At 57.3% G+C, this 18,347-nt stretch overlaps 2 protein-coding genes across 7 annotated transcripts; one reads left to right on the top strand and one right to left on the bottom strand.

Moving 5' to 3' along the window:
- Window positions 1-883: 883 nt before the first annotated feature.
- On the bottom strand, window positions 884-2,722 carry B3GALT6 (beta-1,3-galactosyltransferase 6). The gene has a single exon (XM_053576157.1). The coding sequence runs from the start codon at window positions 2,602-2,604 to the stop codon at window positions 1,645-1,647; it is 960 nt and encodes a 319-aa protein (XP_053432132.1). The 5' UTR covers window positions 2,605-2,722; the 3' UTR covers window positions 884-1,644.
- A 184-nt stretch (window positions 2,723-2,906) lies between these two features.
- On the top strand, window positions 2,907-17,979 carry SDF4 (stromal cell derived factor 4). Of its 6 annotated transcripts, none has more exons than XM_053576152.1 (15): window positions 2,907-3,056; window positions 5,337-5,783; window positions 7,372-7,508; window positions 8,011-8,124; window positions 11,018-11,176; window positions 11,334-11,509; window positions 13,226-13,293; window positions 14,092-14,152; window positions 15,450-15,627; window positions 15,704-15,826; window positions 16,196-16,297; window positions 16,599-16,665; window positions 17,122-17,318; window positions 17,449-17,577; window positions 17,667-17,979. In XM_053576152.1, exons 2-15 carry the CDS (start codon window positions 5,494-5,496, stop codon window positions 17,735-17,737), a joined length of 1,872 nt encoding a protein of 623 aa, XP_053432127.1. In that variant the 5' UTR covers window positions 2,907-3,056; window positions 5,337-5,493; the 3' UTR covers window positions 17,738-17,979. The 6 variants fall into 6 exon arrangements, with proteins under 6 accessions (XP_053432127.1, XP_053432126.1, XP_053432125.1 ...); XM_053576151.1 differs by having other exon boundaries at window positions 17,434-17,577; XM_053576150.1 differs by having other exon boundaries at window positions 17,431-17,577.
- Window positions 17,980-18,347: the final 368 nt, after the last annotated feature.

Raw genomic sequence — 18,347 nt, 5'->3', positions numbered from 1 at the left:
TGAGCCCGCAAATCCTGTTAAGACAGAATTTGAGAAACCTCATCAACACTTCCAAAGGGTTTAGATTACTGGAATTGGGGCCCAGAGTCTGAAATAACAAAGTAGCCCTGCCTGGAGGAGGCACTCCCTGGATTCCTTATAAGATGAGCTGACACAGGTGAGCCTACAGGAGAAACTGGTCCTTTTAAAATTCTTCCATATTGCCTCAGCGCCTGTGGCTTGAGCGGCTGAGGCGCCAGCCACATACACTTGAGCTGGCTGGTTCGAATCCAGCCCTGGCCCGCCAAACAACGATGGCTACAACCAAAAAATAGCCGGGTGTTGTGGCAGGCGCCTGTAGTCCCAGCTATTTGGGGGGTAGAGGCAGGAGAATTGCTTGAGCCCAGGAGTTGGAGGTTGCTGTGAGCTGTGATGCCACAGCACTCCACCCAGGGCGACAGCTTGAGGCTCTGTCTCAAAAAAAAAAAAAATTCTTCCACATAGTCAACTCAGGTCATAAAGACAGATTAACCCACAAATTCGAAATCGTGACCTAGTCTTAAGGTCACGATTTAAAAAACAGAGACCTGCATGTTCTCAACTTAAACTCTTATCTACAAGAATTTAAAATATTGGGCGGCGCCTGTGGCTCGGTCGGTAAGGTACTGGCCCCATATACCGAGGGTGGCGGGTTCAAACCCGGCCCCGGCTGAACTGCAACCAAAAAATAGCTGGGCGTTGTGGCGGGCGCCTGTAGTCCCAGCTACTTGGGAGGCTGAGGCAAGAGAATCGCGTAAGCCCAGGAGTTGGAGTGCCACGGCACTCTACCGAGGGCCATAAAGTGAGACTCTGTCTCTACAAAAAAAAAAAAGTGAGACTCTGTCTCTACCAAAAATTGAAAAACTGAGGCAAGAGGATCACTTGAGCCCAAGAGGTGGAGGTTGCCGTGAACTATGACACTACGTCACTCTACCCAGGGTGACAGCTTGAGATTCTGTCTCAAAAACAAACAAAAAAATTTACAATTACATCACAAGCACATGAATTATACTTGCCAAATATTTACCATAAATGCATTCTCGGGAGACAGACAAAAATATCAAGAAAACTAATTTATGTGAAACCAAGTTAACCTCAGACTTACACATGAGGAATGATACCGATGTCAGACACGAAAGGACATAAGCTACCCCAGTAAAACAACGGCAACGCTGTTTGATGAGGGCTTGTAGGGAAGCTGCAACAGAGAGGGTCTGCAGATCAGCCTGCGGCTGACTGCGGGCCATTTTCCCTGTGGACTGTTCCCTGGGTGGGCAGTGAACTCCAGAACAAGTCTCAGGGCACCGGGCGAGTGACGAGGTTGCTCTGTTCTGACCTTACACTTGAAGAACACGTCAGGCAAGGCTCCTGCTGGCCAAGACTCACTAACAGGGCATATTCTACCTAGACATGACGCCCTTCGCTGGAGACCCTCAGCAGCGCCCAGAGTCCAAAACAAGATACTCTGGACTCCAGAACAGAGTCTGGAAAGAGACCGCATGTGTGCGGCGCTGGGGCGCACAGCTGGTGGCTGTGGCCTAGGCTTGTTGTGAGGCGGTTTGGCACCTGCCCCGTGGCCCCACCGGCTGGACAGGCCAAGTCCCTGCAAGCTCCGGAGACGCGGGCTCAGGGGATGCCCTCCTTGCGCTGGCAGCACTGTGAGGGTGGCGCCGACCAGTCGTAAACGTAGGACAGGCGCAGCTGCACCTCGCGCCGGCACAGGCGGCCCTCGCGCGCCAGCGTCTGGTGCTTCTCCAGCATGTCCTCCAGGCTCTGCTTGTGCGTCACCAGGTACTGGTTGCTGCAGCCGCGGGACCTGTATTCGGTGTCGAAGCGCGGGTCGTGCTCCCGCTGTACGTCCACGGGCGCCAGCCAGGCACCCAGCGACACGTCCTCGCTGTGCCAGGCGCGCAAGTAGTCGCGGCTGAGGTGAAGATATCGCACCAGGTCGGCGGAGAGCACGTAACCACCGCCCAGCGCATAGGGCAGGTAGTAGTCGCAGAGCTGCCAGCCAGCCTCGCGCCAGCGGCCCCCGGGTTTGACACGGCCACGGCCCGAGAAAAAGCCCCAGTAGAGGCGGCGGCGGCGCGCGGGCTCGCGGGCTCGCAGCTCAGCCAGCAGGGCATCCAGCCGTGCAAACGAGTCGTCGTCCGCCTTGAGCACGAATTCGAAGGCCACGTGTTCGTCCAGCCAGGCCAGCATGGCCAACACCTTGGCTGTGAGGTTCTCGTAGGAGTCGCGCAGCGCGGGTAGCAGAAGCAGGTCCCCGTGTCGCGCCTGCTCGCGCTCCAGAGCGCGTCGCTCGTCGGCACCCAGGCCAGCCGTGCCTACGGCGAAGCGTGCCCACACGTCGCCTGGAGCCCCGCGCCGCGCCATCCACGTGCTGCGGACCACGCTGCGGCGCTCGGCGGCGCGGGGCGCGCTGGCCACCAGCACCGCCAGAAAGGCCGCTGCGCGGCCCGCGGGCTCGGGCGTGGGGCCCGCGGGCGCACAGCGCGCTAGGTAGAGCAGCGCTGCGCCGCCCAGCGCCAGCGCGCCCAACCCCAGCGCCGCCCGCCGCCGCCCTGCGCGCCGCAGCAGTTTCATGGCCCCGCGTGGGCGCGGCCCAGGTTGGCGCGACAATGCGCAGGCGCTATAGACCCTGTAGGCTTCCTCGAGGCCACGCGCGCGCGGGCGTCGGAGGTCGCAAGTCGCACGCCCGCGCGTGGCAGGAGGGGCCCTAAGGCGCGAGTCCCGGAGGCGCTCGGAGGCGGCGATCCACGAGCGGCCGCGGCGGCGGCGGCCGGGTTGGGGACCGGCCGTCACGTGGCCTCGCGCACCTTTATCATTGGTTGCCCTCAGTGGCCCTGCGGCTGCTTCCGCCTTCAGGAAAGCTGGCGGCTTCGGCGTCCCTCCTCTGTGAAGTCGCGCCGTTCGGACCGCCCCTCGCCCGCCTGCAAGTCTCTTCCCTCAAGAAAGATGGCCGCGGCCTGAGACGATCCCGGTCGCCGGCGTCGCGGGCGCTGCGCTCACGGACCCCGGCGCGGGGAGCGAGGCCGGTGAGTGAGGCCGGGGCCGCCGCGGGCGCAGGCTTGAGTTCCTCGCCGCCGGCTGGGCTGAATTCATCCGCTGGGAGGTTGCTGCGAACCGGCCTCGGGCTCGCGGCCCTTTCAGCCGCCAGCGCGGCTGTTTTCTCTCCGAAACCAGAGAGTGCGGCTGCGGTGACCTTGGACGAGCTGCCCAACCCGTCCGGGCCGCGGATTCCGCGTTTGCGACGCGTGGGCCGGAACCCCCAGGAGGGAGGATTAGAGGTCGGCGTTTAGACGCCCTGCCGGCCATGGAGTTGCTGTTAATGGCTGCTCCGAACCCTGCGGTGTGTTCTTGACCATGGAAAATGGCCTAGTGTCACCAGGACGGAAAACCAGGGGTGGTGAAGAGACATTATCTCCACTTAAGGTGTTCCCAGCCCCGTTTTGCAAGGGTTTGTTGAGACCTTGTAAGGAACTGGTTATTCTAACGCTGCTCACCCCCTCTGGCAAGAACAGTCTCTGCTTCCTGAACTCCTATTTTCTTGAGCGGAGGAGGGTGAGGACGCTGCTATTGTCCAATGTGTCCAGCTGTGCGGCTGTTTTAACGACTTGATAGGACAGATACTGTGAACTGGGGGATAACATTTCATTTGACAGGCCCTTGATATTTATACGGTTATTTGGGGGTGTGTGTGTAAATCCATGTAATCATAGAATCAAGAACTGAACTACCTTCTCAAGGAGGAAAGTACAGTCTGTGAATACCTCTGGGTTTTTTTTGTTTTTGTTTTTGAGACAGAGTCTCACTATGTAGCCCTTGGTAGAGTGCAGTGCTGTCACAGCTCACAGCAACCTCAAATTCTTGGGCTTAAGCAATTCTCTTGCCTCGGCCTCCCAAGTAGCTTGGACTACAGACGCCTGCCACAGTGCCCAGCTCAGCTATTTTTTTGTTGCAGTTGTTTAGCTGGCCTGGGCTGGGTTCGAACCTGCCACCCTAAGTGTATGTGGCTGGCACCATAGGTGGTGGGAGGAGCTGGAGCCCGCTGGATGGGTGTGTTTGCTAGCACCATGCCTGTGAGCCCTCTGCACTCAGGGTCAGCAGTCCTCACAAATAGTGGAAAACTGAGGCCAAGAAGGTCAGATGACTTAGCCAAGGTCATAACACTCTAGTCAAGATCTAGAAAGTAGGCCAGGCACAGTGGCTCAAGCCTGTAATGACCAGCACTCCAGGCGGCCAAGTTGGGAGGATCCCTTGAGAGCTCAGGAGTTCAAGACCTGCCTGAGCAAAAGTGAGATCCTATCTCTACTGAAAATATAATTAGCCAGGTGTTGTGGCAGGTGCTTGTAGTCCCACCTATTTGGGAGGCTGAAGCAGGAGGATTGCTTGAGCCCAGAAGTTTGAGACTGCTGTGAGCTGTGATGATTTCATGGCACTTTATGCAGGGCAACAGAATGCGACTCTTGTCTCAAACAAAAATGTTCTGGAGCGGCGCCTGTGGCTCAGTGGGTAGGCTGCCGGCCACATATACCGAGGGTTCAAACCCGGCCCAGCTGAACTGCAACAAAAAAACAGCCGGGTGTTGTGGCGGGCACCTGTGGTCCCAGCAACTCAGGAGGCTGAGGCAAGAGAATCGCCTAAGCCCAGGAGTTGGAGGTTGCTGTGAGCAGTGTGACGCCGCGGCACTCTACCGAGAGCGACAAGTGAGACTGTCTCTACAAAAAAAAAACAAATAAAAAGTTCTGGTGGCTCAGCATCTGTGGCTAAGCAGCTAAGGCGCCAGCTACATACACCTGAGCTGGTGGGTTCGAATCCAGCCGGGCCTGCCAAACAACAGTGATGGCTGCAACCAAAAAATAGCCGGGCATTATGGCAGGCGCCTGTAGTCCCAGCTACTTGGGAGGCGGAGGCAGGAGAATTGCTTGAACCCAGGAATTGGAGGTTGCTGTGAGCTGTGATGTCATGGCACTCTACCCAGGGCGACAGCTTGAGTCTCTGTCTCAAAAAAAAAAAAAAAAAATTCTGGTGAATGACCTTAAGTCCATGGGTCAGCACCATGAAGCCAGGGGGGGATGGAGTCAAACCAGGCTGGACAGCTTTGCTATGGGCATTGTGGGGGGCAGGTTAGCCCTTTGAAGTGATCATAGTCTTTGAGAGAGATGGAGCTGGAAACCCAGTGTCTAACAAAAAGTCAAATGTCATAGGTGGTCTGCGTTGTGTAAATCAAGGACTTCTGTTTCATGTTGTAAAACAAGCATGTTCAGTGAATTGTCCGCTGGTCCCTCACCAGTAGGTTTGTGTCTTCTCTGCAGGCTGTTAGCTGCTTGTCCTCAACCTTAGCTTTGCTGGGACATAGAGCCCTCTGCAGCACCCAGGGTTGGCTTGGACCTGTGACATCACTCACTCCTCTGCCTCCCCCAGCTGCCAGCCCACATTGTGCAGCCAGCCCACATTTCAGACCCGAGTGCGATGGCATCCAGGTGGGCTCCCTTCTATAGCCTCTGGCTCCTGGGAGTGGTGCTTCTGATGGACGTGTCTGCACGGCCTGCCAACCACTCTTCAGCTCGGGAGAGAGCAGCCATCAGGGAGCAGAATGAGATCTTGCCCCCAGACCACCTGAACGGGGTGAAGTTAGAGATGGACGGGCACCTCAATAAGGACTTCCATCAGGAGGTCTTCCTGGGCAAGGACGTGGACGGGTTTGAGGAGGATGCAGAGCCGCGCAGGAGCCGCAGGAAGCTGATGGTCATCTTCTCCAAGTAGGTTCAGGGCCATGCCCAGGGTGGGAGAGCTGTGGGGCAGCTGATATCGGCCATCACAGCTGGAAAGTGTGCTAGCACCTGAGCTGTCCAGGGCAGCTGGGAGGGGACGCCCTCTGGGCTAGCTGCCCTTTGCAGGCTGGCAAAAGCTGCTGAAAGGCCTCAGATTAGTGTCTTCTATGGTGAAGGGCAGGATGGAGTGGGCCTGCTCTTGGCTTCTTCTTGCATGCCTCTCAGGCTCCTCTCTTGATGGCCAGAGGGGCAGCCCTGCCTCCTTCCCATGAAGCTATTTGTTGGCAATGCTGCCTGGTCCAAGGATGTCTTAGCTCAGCTTGTGCTGCTGCAACAGGGCACTGTGGACTACAGAACCCATCAACAGGAGTCCTAGAGATCCTCAGGGTGGGGGCTGTGTCTGGTGAGGGCCTCCTTGCTGCATCCTAACATGGCACAGGGCATCACAGGGCCAAAGAGTGTGCGAGGCAGGGAAGGGACCAAGTGCAACCTTTTGTCAGGGACCCACTCCCATGATCTCTCTCCCCTCCACACTGCTGCTCTGGGCATTAAGTTTCTGCATGAACTTTGTGGGGCTCATTCAAACCAGAATAGAGGTACGTGCCTCTGGGTTTCTGTAAAGACATGGTGTGAAGGCCTGATTCTGCACAAAGCTGAATGACAGTGGCCCTTCATCTGCCCACAGGTGGGACCTGCCCAGGACCTGTGGGCCTCCTGGTCTGAGCTGGCTCTGTGATCCTGAGCCCTATGTCTGTGTCATCTGAGTCTCTGGGTCCATTCTGTCCTTGAATGTGTTAGGTCCCCAAAGGGTCGTTTTCCAAAATCCTATAAGTTTTCATTCACATGAAGGTATTATTTGGTCACATCTGAGTATCTAGAATAAAATTCACAGAAGGTAACCATGGGAGCCACCTTTAGCAAGGGAGAATTCTGCTGCTGCTCCCTCACAGAAAGCCAGGGATGGAGACAAGGGGAACTGTCAAGGAGGAAAGGATTTATTGCAGAGAATGCTTCTGCAGGAGCTCAACTCGATTCCGCTGGAGTGAAATGAGTGGTACGCTTGGGAGTGAACGTCACTGCCTCTGGGCACATCCAGGCACAGGCAAGGTGAGGCACATGCAAGTCCCTCCCAGGGAGGGATAAATAGATGTGCAGGGCTCTGTAGTTACCTCATGGCTGCAAGGAGGTTTTGCCATTTGTGAGGAAAAATAATTCCAAAAGGGACTGGATTGGTGAAAGAGAACGCTGCAGAGTTCTGATCAACAAACTTTACTGGCCTACAAACTCAAAACACAGGGGCCCACAAAAGAACTACAAAAAGGTGTTTTGCCCTGAGCTGGTCACAACTTCACTAGCAAGGGCAGGGTCAGTGCAGATCCTGCCTGCTGTGTTCAGGGGGTCCACAGCCATCCCAGTGATGGGCTGTGGCACCCACGTCCCTGGCAGCTCCTGGCACGCCCCAGCGTCCCTGGCCTGGTGAGCCTGTGTGCCTGACATTTCTTATGTCATTGTGTGTGGTAGGTTTGCAGTGGCCTGTGGGTCCTAAGGGCTTTGTCTCATGCTTGCACACCCACAGGGTGGACGTGAATACTGACCGGAAGATCAGCGCCAAGGAGATGCAGCGCTGGATCATGGAGAAGACGGCGGAGCACTTCCAGGAGGCCGTCAAGGAGAACAGGGTGCACTTCCGTGCTGTGGACCCTGATGGTGACGGTACAGTGGGCTGAGGGCCAAGCCTGGGCCAGGATGTGTTGGGGAGGGGGAGGGGTGGGGGAGTCGATCTGGGGCCCCTGAGCAGGGCTCTGGCCACCCCATCCCCTGGCTCCAGAGCAGCAGGCCGACTTGGCCAAAGTTGATTTCTTGTTTGCTAATAACAAAGGCTCTGCACAGGAATGAGAGCCAGTGTTCTAGCTGAGAAGGGAAACACAGAAGGTGTTGGGGCCACATCTGGGTTGCACTAAGTACCCCCCTCCTCTGCCTCCTGATGGTCCCAAGGGACAGACCTTCCCACTCTGCCAGCTTCTTGAGTGAAATAGTGGATGCAGAACGCTGGCCCCCCTGCCTTTGGCCACTACTCTGGCCGGACACTCAGTGCTGGTGGTCACATCCTTCTGCTCTGTCTGCACCTGCAAGTAGCACGAGGAATTTTAGCCACTATCTTGTACTACCCACGCTTTCCTCAGAGATGTCCTAAGAATGCAATCTGCTTTTTCAGGCCACGTGTCTTGGGATGAGTATAAAGTGAAGTTTTTGGCAAGCAAAGGCCATAGCGAGAGGGAGGTTGCTGATGCCGTCAGAAATAATGCAGAACTCAAGGTCGACGAGGAAAGTGAGTGCTCAGATCCCGGCCAGCTATGTGGTCAGTACTGGGGACCTTAGACCCTGGCAGGGTCCAAGCTGGGGCATCTGTGTGGAGCTGGGTCTTAACCTTTCTTGAACAATTTGAATACTCTTTAAAACGTTTGACCCTATGGCCATGGTGACTCATGCCTATAATCCCAGCACTCTGAGAGGCTGAGGTGGGTGGATTGCCTGAGCTCACAGGTTCGAGACCAGCCTGAGCCAGAGTGAGACCCTGCCTTTAAAAATAGCCAGGCATTTTGGCAGGTGCCTGTAGTCCCAAGTTACTCAGGAGGCTGAGGCAAGAGAATGGCTTAAGCTCAAGAATTTGAGGTTGCGGGGCGGCGCCTGTGGCTCAGTCGGTAGGGCGCCGGCCCCATATACCGAGGGTGGCGGGTTCAAGCCCGGCCCCGGCCAAACTGCAACCAAAAAATAGCCGGGCGTTGTGGCGGGCGCCTGTAGTCCCAGCCACTCGGGAGGCTGAGGCAAGAGAATCGCTTATTAAGCCCAGGAGTTGGAGGTTGCTGTGAGCTGTGTGAGGCCACGGCACTCTACCGAGGACCATAAAGTGAGACTCTGTCTCTACAAAAAAAAAAAAAGAATTTGAGGTTGCTGTGAGCTGTGACACCGCAGTACTCTACCAAGGGCGACAAAGTGAGACTCTTTCTCAAAAAAATAAAATAATAGGCACCACCAGTGGCTCAGTGGGTAGGGCATGAGCCACATACACCCAGGCTAGTGGGTTTGAACCCACCCCAGATGAGTTTAAGAACAATGACAACTGCAACAAAAAAGTAGCCAGGCGTTGTAGCAGGTGCCTGTAGTCCCAGCTACTTGGGAGGCTGAGGCAAGAGAATCGCTTAAGCCCAAGAGTTTGAGGTTGCTGTGAGCTGTGACGCCACAGCACTCTACCGAGGATGACATAAGACTCTGATTCATAAAAAAATAAAAAATAAATAAAACCTTTGACCTTCACCCTGCTCCCAGTTTGCATGAGGTCACTAGGATTTTGGTTTTGTCCTTCTTAAACCCTACAAATTGAATGTTGTCTTTCCTTCCCAAAGTGGTTGTTGCATTTTCCTTGCTTGTTTCCGCTCTGTTTCCCCCATTGGGTTCTGCATTTCATGTTGTCTCCGAGGTCTAGGGCCTTTGTCCTGCCAGCGAAAATCCACTTCTGGTGAGTTGGTCCAGCCCTAGTGGCTGCTGACAGGTGGGGCTGGCTACCGGGCCTCACACCCTAATGGTGCTGTCTCACTTGGGCATGTCTGTTCTGTCTGGAATGTGTCATCCTTGCTGGACTGTGTCATCTCTGGGGCCCGACCTGCCAGCTGCCTCTGATCCCTTGACCTCTGCGCAGCTGGTGTTTTGTTCTGGGGGCTCGGGGAGAGCAGCTGAGGTTGGGGAACCTTGCAGGTAGCACCTCTGACCCCATCCCTCCCCTATGAGGCTCCTGGGAGTCCCAAGCTGCTGTCCACACCTCACATGGTCTGGGGGCTGAGGTGGAGGTGTGGGGACTACTGGTCTCATGGGAGGGGATACCATTCTGGCCTCTCCTATCTCTGCTTCTGTCACCACATGGCCATCTTCCTCTGCACTGTGGACCTCTGCTGTCCTCTTCTTACTGGGACACCAGCTATGTACTTAGGCCCCACCCTGACCCAGAACAACCTCTAATTGAGACCTATCACCAATGATAGCAACAGAGGCACTCTTCCCAAATAGGGCCCCTCAGTGGCAGGTAGACGCAGGGCTTGTCACCGGGTAGCTGCAGGGCATGGGGTGAATGCAGGGCACGGGACTTTTCACCAGATGAACATGGGGCTTCTCATGTCAGCCTGTGGCTATTTCCAGGCAGCATTCTGTGCTGCTATTCAGAATTGTCCTGACTAGAAACACCTCGGGGTCTGTACCTGTTTGGTCGGGTCTCAGGTCACCCCATCCATACTGGGAGCTTGAATGGGGAGGGAGCAGCCCATGGGCCTCCATTTGCTTCCAGGGAGTTTGTCACAGTCAAGGAGGTGGCCACAGGTGGCCGTGGTGACTAGAATGTTGAGGGTTTGAGAAAGGGCTGCTGCCAGATGCCAGGTGGTGGCACAGTCAGGACCTGGGGAGGCCACAGGGGTGCTCGGGACATGGTCTGTGGCCTTGGTGAGTCCCAGGCTGGTCAGGACCTCCCATTCCTGCCCTGGAGGCCGACGCAGGCCTGGCCTTGTCTCAGGGTCACTCAGGAGTCTTAGGACAAGTGGGTAGCCACTGCCCCAGGCATCCTGTGGTAGGAGTACAAGGGCCACATGCCCAAAAGCTTTCCTGGGTCCCACTGAGAGTTCATGGGAAGCTCTGAGCAGCCACAACCTCAGTCATTTCTAGAAACAGGGTTTTTCTGTAGCACCACGTCCTCTAAAATGTCGCACGTGAAAGAATGGAAAGGAGCAGAGCGACGCTGTCCCTGTGACACGTCTTAGGTGAGTCAGCCTCACTATGTGGTTTTCACTTCTGCCCAGGAGTGAACAGCCATGAATGGGGGTCTGCGCCATGTCTAGACGTGATTTGGAGGATCTCGCTGTGTCTGGGGGGTCTGGGCCGTGTCTGGGAGGTCTTGGACATATCTGGGCGGGCACTGGGCCATGTCTGGGGGATCTGGTGGGGGTGGTCTGGTTCCTGTCTTGTGAGTGTAGGTCATTTGTAGCGGATATGGGTCATGTCTGGATCTGTGCGTTGTCTTCCCTAGGCCACACTGTCCTTCAGAGAGCAGAGCCCTTGGTCCCGTGCGTAGACACCTCCTGTGCACCAGGCCTCTGAGCTGAGAAAACAGCTCTTAGAACTTTCAGCTTTGCACACAGGTGCTCTGTTGGATAGGTGCTCACATGCTGTGCCCTTCTCAGCACAGGAAGTCCTAGAGAACCTCAAAGACCGCTGGTATCAAGCTGACAACCCGCCCGCGGACTTGCTGCTGACCGAGGACGAGTTCTTATCCTTCTTGCACCCTGAGCACAGCCGGGGCATGCTCAAATTCATGGTCAAGGAGATCATCCGGGACCTGGGTGAGGTCTAGGGCGGCACTGGGTTCAGGGCATGTGGGTTGGCCCTGGAAGGCGCCTACCAGGTGTGGGCTGACCTGTCTTGCGGGCAGCTGGCAGCTCCGCACCTTCAGGCGTCTCGCTTGAGGTCCCACATGAGTGTCCCACCCCTGTCCTGCAGACCAGGATGGCAACAAACAGCTGTCTCTGCCTGAGTTCATCTCCCTGCCTGTGGGCACTGTTGAGAACCAGCAGGGCCAGGACATTGATGACAGCTGGGTGAGAGACAGAAAGAAGGAGTTTGAAGAGCTCATTGACTCCAACCACGATGGGATTGTGACCCCTGAGGAGTTGGAGGTGGGCCTGGGGGCAGCAGGGGTATTCCTGAGGTTGGGCCTGGAGTGTTGAGGGGCAGACCCTGAGACCTCTGGCTGAGGCTGGCCTGCCATTTAAGGGAGCTGCCTAGAGGAAGGGGCTGTTCTCTGCAGCTACACTGTGGGGTCTGGCTGGGGCTGGTCACTTGGTCATTTACCAGCAGCATCTGACCATGGGCTCCTACATAAGGCACTGTTGGTGTCTGTGCTTAGGTGGGTGGCCCAGTATGGTGTCTGTCCTGGCGCTGTCTGTGTATAGGATTCTTGCGGCCTCATTTAGGGCCCTTGCCCAGGTGTGGGGCTGCCTTCTGTCACGTGGCCCGAAGGGTGGGTTGGAATCCATAGCCTTTCTCTGAAGTGTTTTCAGTGGTATCAGTTTGGGGCTTGTTTTTCTCCTGTTGCTGAATGAGTCATTTTGTTTTACGACAGAATTTTCTGAACGCTACTGGTAGCTAAGTGGGGCACAGCCAGGGTTTTGGGATCTTACCAGAACTGGGTCTTGGTGCCAGCCCAGGTATCCGCGTTCAGTGGCCAATTCAGTCCCTGTCACCTCCCGCTGGCCCCAGGCAGGTTGTGTGGGGACCCGGTTTCTCCCCTGTGCCCTTCCTATCTATGGTATCTCTCTTCTGGAACATTCCAGAATGTGCCCACATTCCTATCCTGTAGCCAGTGAGGTGTTTTCAGCAGGGAATCGCTGTAGGTGGGTGAGAACGTGAGAGCCACTGCTCACATAGATTTGAGTTCCCTGTTGGGATGTCCCCGTCCATGTTCATGGGGCACAGGTCAAGTGTCTGGTGAAGAATGGGGAGGGAATGCCCTTGGGACATGACAACTGGAGGGCCCTGGCAGCCAGGAGGTCCAGGAGGAGGCCACTGACCCAAACCTGGGCACCCGCTGCAGAAATATATGGACCCCATGAATGAGTACAACGCCCTCAACGAGGCCAAGCAGATGATTGCCATCGCAGATGAGAACCAGAACCATCACCTGGAGCCGGAGGAGGTCCTCAAGTACAGCGAGTTCTTCACAGGCAGCAAGCTAATGGACTATGCTCGCAATGTTCACGAGGAGTTCTGAGCCGCCATCCCTCCCACCCTTTGTGAGGCCACTGTTTCCCTCATTCCTCTCTGACCCTCCATATCTGTGAGGGAGGTGCTGGGTTGGTTAAGCCTGAGCAGGTGACTCTGGGCTCCACCGCCACCCTGAGCCCTCTCTCCCTCCTGCTGCTGCAACATGGCAGGGCAGGTTCATTAAAAATGTGCTGTGACAGGCCACGTGCTCCTCTGTGTCCCAGCCCCTGGCAGTGCCACGAGGCCTACTCTAGTCATAGCTGCAGCATAGTGCTCAGCAGTCCCTCCAAGTTGCTGCGTCTTGCTTCAGAGAACTGCTCAGAGTCATTCTGCCAAAGCACTGACAGGGCTTACCAGGCTGTGGGAAATAATGTAACTCCTGCCATTTCCTTGAAAACTGGAAGACAGACAAAATTAGGTTGTGCTTAGCTGGAAATGAGTAGCCAAGAAGGAAGTTCAGGGGAGGACGCCTTCTTCCTGGGAGGCCAGATGTGTCCTGGGTGGGGGCCTCCCTGGGCCTGTCAGCACCAGCCAGGTCAGGAGCTGCACCCTCTGAGAATATGCAAATATTTGTTGTGGCAAGAGTCACATTACTTTACTTTAAACTATACTTGCCTTTTTTCTCTCAGCTTCATTCTTTGGGCGAAAATAAAACACAATTTGGAACATTTGTGGCCCAGCGGCTTCAGTGTTTGAGGTGGGCAGTTGGATTAATAGAGGGAACTTGCAGCTTTTGTTGAGCAGCCTTTGAGTTGGTTCTCCTGTATGGAACCTGGGGGTTGGGTGTGGTGGGGCCTGCAGCACGGGCTGGTGGGATGTGTTTGTGGGAAGGGGGCTGAGGGCAGTGGACAGGCCAGTTACTGCACTTGGGTCTGACTGGACTGGACGTGTGAAGTCAGGAGCGAGAGCCTGGTGGGTAGAAAAGAGGCGGCCCCAGGACGGGAGTGACCTTGACCTGTGACCTTCAAGAGAGGGGGCAAGCCCAGCCTTGGGGCAAGATAGTGGATATGTCGGGTCCACCCTATGGCCCATGAGGAGCATCCCCTCCTCTGCCAGCCCCTGGGGCCCACTGGCAAGCAGGGTGGACACTGTGAGGCAGATGAGAGGCGTGTCTCAGAGCTGGGGCCCTGTAGCCCCTCACAGCTCTTGTCACCATGGGCTGGGCTCTGTCCCCATCTGTGGCTTCAGCATTCAGCGTCCCGTCCTAGAGAGATAGACTCACAAAGGTGGGCAGTGTGAGCTGAAGCTAAACCAGGCTGGGTACACGAGGACAGCTGGGAGTGGTAACATCTGGCTTTTCAGAGTCCCTGGCAAGTCTGGTACCCAAAGAATAGCAGCCACCCTGTGCTGCCACTGTGCTTAGGGGAACTTGAGCCCTGGGTAAATGTCCAACTTGGTTGTGGCCAGCCCCCCAGCTCAATGGACACAGTCAGCCTTCCTCCTGCTGATACCTCTATGACCTCCAGCCCAGGATAACTAGAGCTCCAACCCTCAGGCAGCTTCCAGTAGGAGAGGACCCTGCTGACCGGGAAGACTCACAACAGCCTGGTAGTGCGGTGAGGCTCAGACTTTGTGCCCCTCTGGTCACCTGTAGGCAGACAGCCACACTTGTGTGCAGACATCACAGTTCCCCACATGCAATCCCAGGAAGGGAGGGGTTGCTCACTGAGACCCCACATGGACCTGAACCACTTGTAAATGTGAGATTTCTCTCAGTGGGAGACAGGCTTGGGAACTGGATTGAACCTTCCAGAAAATGCCATAAGTTTCACCATTTGCCCACCTAGGTTGGGTGTGAGCACTCATGCACAGGCTCTGCCTGTGTTCTCAGACCTCTTTGCACTTTGGGGGCTTACAGCCACCCCCCTGCCCCCTTCTGCACTCCCACCAGCACCCTGTGGGGCCCAAGGCAGCCTCCACACCGGGATTTCCCCGCAGGTGGGCTGAGGGACATCTCTTACCTGTGCTTCTGGGCTGGAGGGGATTTCCAGCAGCCGGTCCTGCCTGGGAAGGCCCCTCTCCACTTACAACTTTTAAAGTTAACTTTTGAATAATCATGTCATTGATTATGAATGGATCTGGGCCCCACAGCTGCAGGCTCCTCTGCAGAGGAGAAGGGGCCCTTCCTCCTCCCCTGCCCCTCCCCCCCAATTTGGAAAATGTACAAAAGGACTCAGTGAGGCCCCAACCCTGTGTCCAGGCCCAGGCCCTGCCTCGGGAAGGCCACGGGGTCAGGAGACATTAAATGGAAGGAAAGACAGTTGCCTGTGTGGCCGTGTGTCACATCAGCTAACCTCCCTCACTGCTGCAGAGGCCCCCTCTCCAAACACAGCCACACCAGGGGTCAGGGTTCCACATGGACTTGGCGGAACACAGTTTAGTTTGTGAACACCTGCCCTGCTTCAGCACACTCAGCTGCTCGAGGTGCATGTGTGTATGTACACGCATGTGTACACTCTCAGTGTAGGCCTGGTCACCAGGCATCTGGTGGCTACAATGGGTCTGAGCTAGTCTTGGACACTTGGAGGAGAGCTGAGGGTCCGGACTGAGGGACCTCTCTGACTCTGGCACCTTGGTTTATCCACGTGCTCTGTGCACCTTCATGCTGATGGGTGAGTGGTGGTGGCGGGAGTGGCCCCACCCTTCCCAGACCACCCTGGGCCGACAGGAGGGTCTTTAGTGTGGGCTGGGCATGGGGCAGAAGAGGAGCCTGCAGCTGTGGGGCCCAGATCCAGAAAAGCCTCCTTTCTGCCACCAGCTGAGCTTGGGGACACCAGCCCTGCCTAGGGCCCCTTCCTCCTCCCCCGCCACCCCACCCCCACCCCGCACACCCTTATAGCCACATCCTGGCAGGAAAAACCCAGACTCAGAGAAGAAGTGAGGATGTGTGTGGGGGTTTGGCCGCTGCAGCCCCAGGTGCCCTGCACGGCCCTGCTTCTGCTGGGGCTTGTGCTGGGGGCTGCTGCTGAACTCCGCTGTGCTGAGGACACCTACCCCAGTGGCAGCCGGTGCTGCCACGAGTGCCAGCCAGGTAAGGCCAGCAGTGGGGGACCAGGCCTGGGGTGGTGGTCAGGTGCCAGGCCTGACACTGCTGGCCTCCACTGCAGGCCATAGGATGGTGAGCCGCTGTGACCACTACCGGGACACCGTGTGCCTCCCGTGCCCACCTGGCTTCTACAATGAGGCTGTCAACTACGAGATCTGCAAGCCCTGCACTCAGTGCAACCAGCGTGAGCCTGCCTACCTCCCACCCTGTGCCCCCTGGGGCCCCGCAGGCCCCCCACAGCCACAGAACCAACCTCAAACCACAGTGGGCCTCCCTCTTCCCTCCCCCTGGGGCACCTCAGTCAGAGGAGACCACGTGGAGTCGCATGAAGGGCGTTATTCACGTGGTCTCACTGTGCTGCTGGGTGGTAGGGCCCAAGTTGGGGTCCAAGGTGGATCTTGACCTGTGTGCAGCTGTGCTGGAGGCAGGTGTGGGGCTGGGGTGCGAGACTGGGGGCACCAGCTCTGTCCTTGAGCTGCCCACCCTTTCTGGGGGCTATGCCTCTTTGGCAGCCCCCACCTGATGCCACTGCTACTGCTGGTCCCCTGCCCAGGAAGTGGGAGTGAACCCAGGCAGAGGTGCACAGCCACGCAGGACACTGTCTGCCGCTGCCGGCCAGGCACCCAGCCCCAGGAAGGCTATAAACATGGAGTTGGTGAGCCTCAGACAGCTTGGCTGGCAGGGTAGGGGTGGCACAGCCAGTGCGTGAAGAGGTTGGGATCTTGGTGCCCTGCTCCCAGGGGGAGGGTGGGAGCCTCGTACCAGCACAGAGACCCTGGTCCCCACCATGTTGTGCTGGCACCTCCCTTGTGCCCCCTGGATGGGCTCCTGGGTCAACTCCCTGCAGGGCCAGCAGGTGGAACAGGACAGGGAGGCCTCAGAAACCAAGCCCAGCCAGCCGTGGGTGAGTCCAGGGCCACCTGAAGCAGCTGAGCCTGGCCTGCTCTTTGTTGCAGACTGTGTACCGTGTCCCCCTGGCCACTTCTCCCTAGGTGACAACCAGGCTTGTAAGCCCTGGACCAAGTGAGTGCACAGCTCAGGGTGGGGTGGGGACCCTGTGTGAGCTGGGCATGGGGCAGAAAAGGAGCCCATAGCTGGGGTCCCCCCAAAAGCCACCTTTCTGCCACCAACTGGCTCCTGGGCCAGGCCCCACCCTCACTTGCTGAGGTGCCAGCCCTCATGTAGGTAGATAGGGGCTTGTGAGGCACAGGCCCTCATTTGTCCTCCCAGGTCTCTCATCCCAGGGTTTGGGAGTTGTGGAGCCTGGCAAGGGGGGTAGGGGTCAGGCAGGGCAGGGGGGCCCTGAGGGCATTAGGATTAAGGGCTTGTGGTCTTAGAGGCCTCTGCAGGGTGTGGACCTGTAGGCCTATGCAGGGGTCCTTGGCTGTCTTTGGTCTGGAGTTCTGAGATGGGTAATACCTCTGGCTGGCCAGCGTCCCTGAGGTCTCTGGCCTGATCAACACCTCTGCCCTCCCAAAGCTGCTCTGCTGCTGGGAAGCACACACTGTATCCAGCCAGCAACAGCTCGGATGCCATCTGTGAGGACAGGAGCCCCTTGACCATACCATCCAAGGAGACCCAGGGCCCCCCAGCCAGGCCCAACAGTGCCCAGCCCACAGCAGCCAGGCCCTGGCTATCACAGGGTCCCTCCATACCCTCTTTGGAGGCCCCCCAGGGTAAGAGGGCATGGCCTCACCCCAGCAGAGCCCCAACCCAAACAGGGAAGTGGGGGTGAGAGAAGATGGGGCTGCCCTATGCCACTTTGGCCCCTCTTGTGCACCCCACCAGCAGGCCCCCTCCCCTCAGGCTCTGCACTTGCTGCCATACTGGGCCTGGGCCTGGGCCTGGGTCTGCTGGCACCTCTGGCCATACTACTGGTCTTGCACCTGTACCGGAGGGCCTGGAGGCTGCCCACAGATGCCCCCAAGCCCCCTGGTGAGTGCCCACTGTGGGCTTAGCCCAGACCACTTTGGGAGGGCTGAGACCTGCACACTTCTCATGGCTCCCTCTTTCTACCTCCCCAGAGGGAAACAGCTTCCGGACCCCCATCCAGGAGGAGCATAAGGATGCACACTCCTCCCTGGCCAAAATCTGAGAAGTGTCCACTGGAGAAGCTGCACCCCTCCCAGGGCCCCCCAGAAGATCCAGTAGACTGCATGGGGCAGTGGGCGCACCCCAGGTGCAGGATGCCATGCCTGTGAGGGGCCCACCACCATGCCCAGCACCGTGCCTGGGTCTGCTGCACCGTTCTAGGTGCTCCTGGGGGTTCCCGGGCTCTCTACGTATGTCGTGCATACTCCACGCCCGGGAAGTGCCCCAATAAAAACATGGACAAATGCGGATCTCTGATTGAGCACCTGCGGGCTGGGGGCCACATGCTCTGTAGGGGCAGGGGCTTGGGTAGAGCTGCTTGGAGACTGGCTCCATGTAGCAGGGGTGGGCTGGGGAACCAGGGAAAGGGCCCAGTGAAGGTGCTGGGGGAGCAGGCCCAGAGCCACTGCTCTGAGGTCCTAAAGCCTTGGCCGGGGGCTGCATCTGGGTGAGGAGAGGACCTCAGGTGCTGCCAAGGGCAGGTGGGCACCCAGCAATCTAGTTGTCACAGGAATTTCTTTGCCTTCTCTCTCTAGCCCCCAAACCCCACACCCTATGATACCACGTGGGTGGTGGCCCTGGGACCCTCACTGGCAGTGGCACCATCCAACAGA

This window comes from Nycticebus coucang, chromosome 22 (genome assembly GCF_027406575.1).
Source record: "Nycticebus coucang isolate mNycCou1 chromosome 22, mNycCou1.pri, whole genome shotgun sequence".
NCBI lineage: Eukaryota > Metazoa > Chordata > Mammalia > Primates > Lorisidae > Nycticebus > Nycticebus coucang.
This window is presented reverse-complemented; position numbering and strand designations above follow the sequence as displayed.

Bases quoted from the DNA above. Each gene is read 5' to 3' on its own strand.
- B3GALT6 (XM_053576157.1), bottom strand. From the start codon at position 2,604: ATGAAACTGCTGCGGCGCGCAGGGCGGCGGCGGGCGGCGCTGGGGTTG.
- SDF4 (XM_053576150.1), top strand. From the start codon at position 5,494: ATGGCATCCAGGTGGGCTCCCTTCTATAGCCTCTGGCTCCTGGGAGTG. The intron at 16,666-17,121 runs GTGAGTGCACAG...GCCCTCCCAAAG, and splicing joins GCTTGTAAGCCCTGGACCAA to CTGCTCTGCTGCTGGGAAGC. The intron at 17,578-17,666 runs GTGAGTGCCCAC...CTACCTCCCCAG, and splicing joins AGATGCCCCCAAGCCCCCTG to AGGGAAACAGCTTCCGGACC.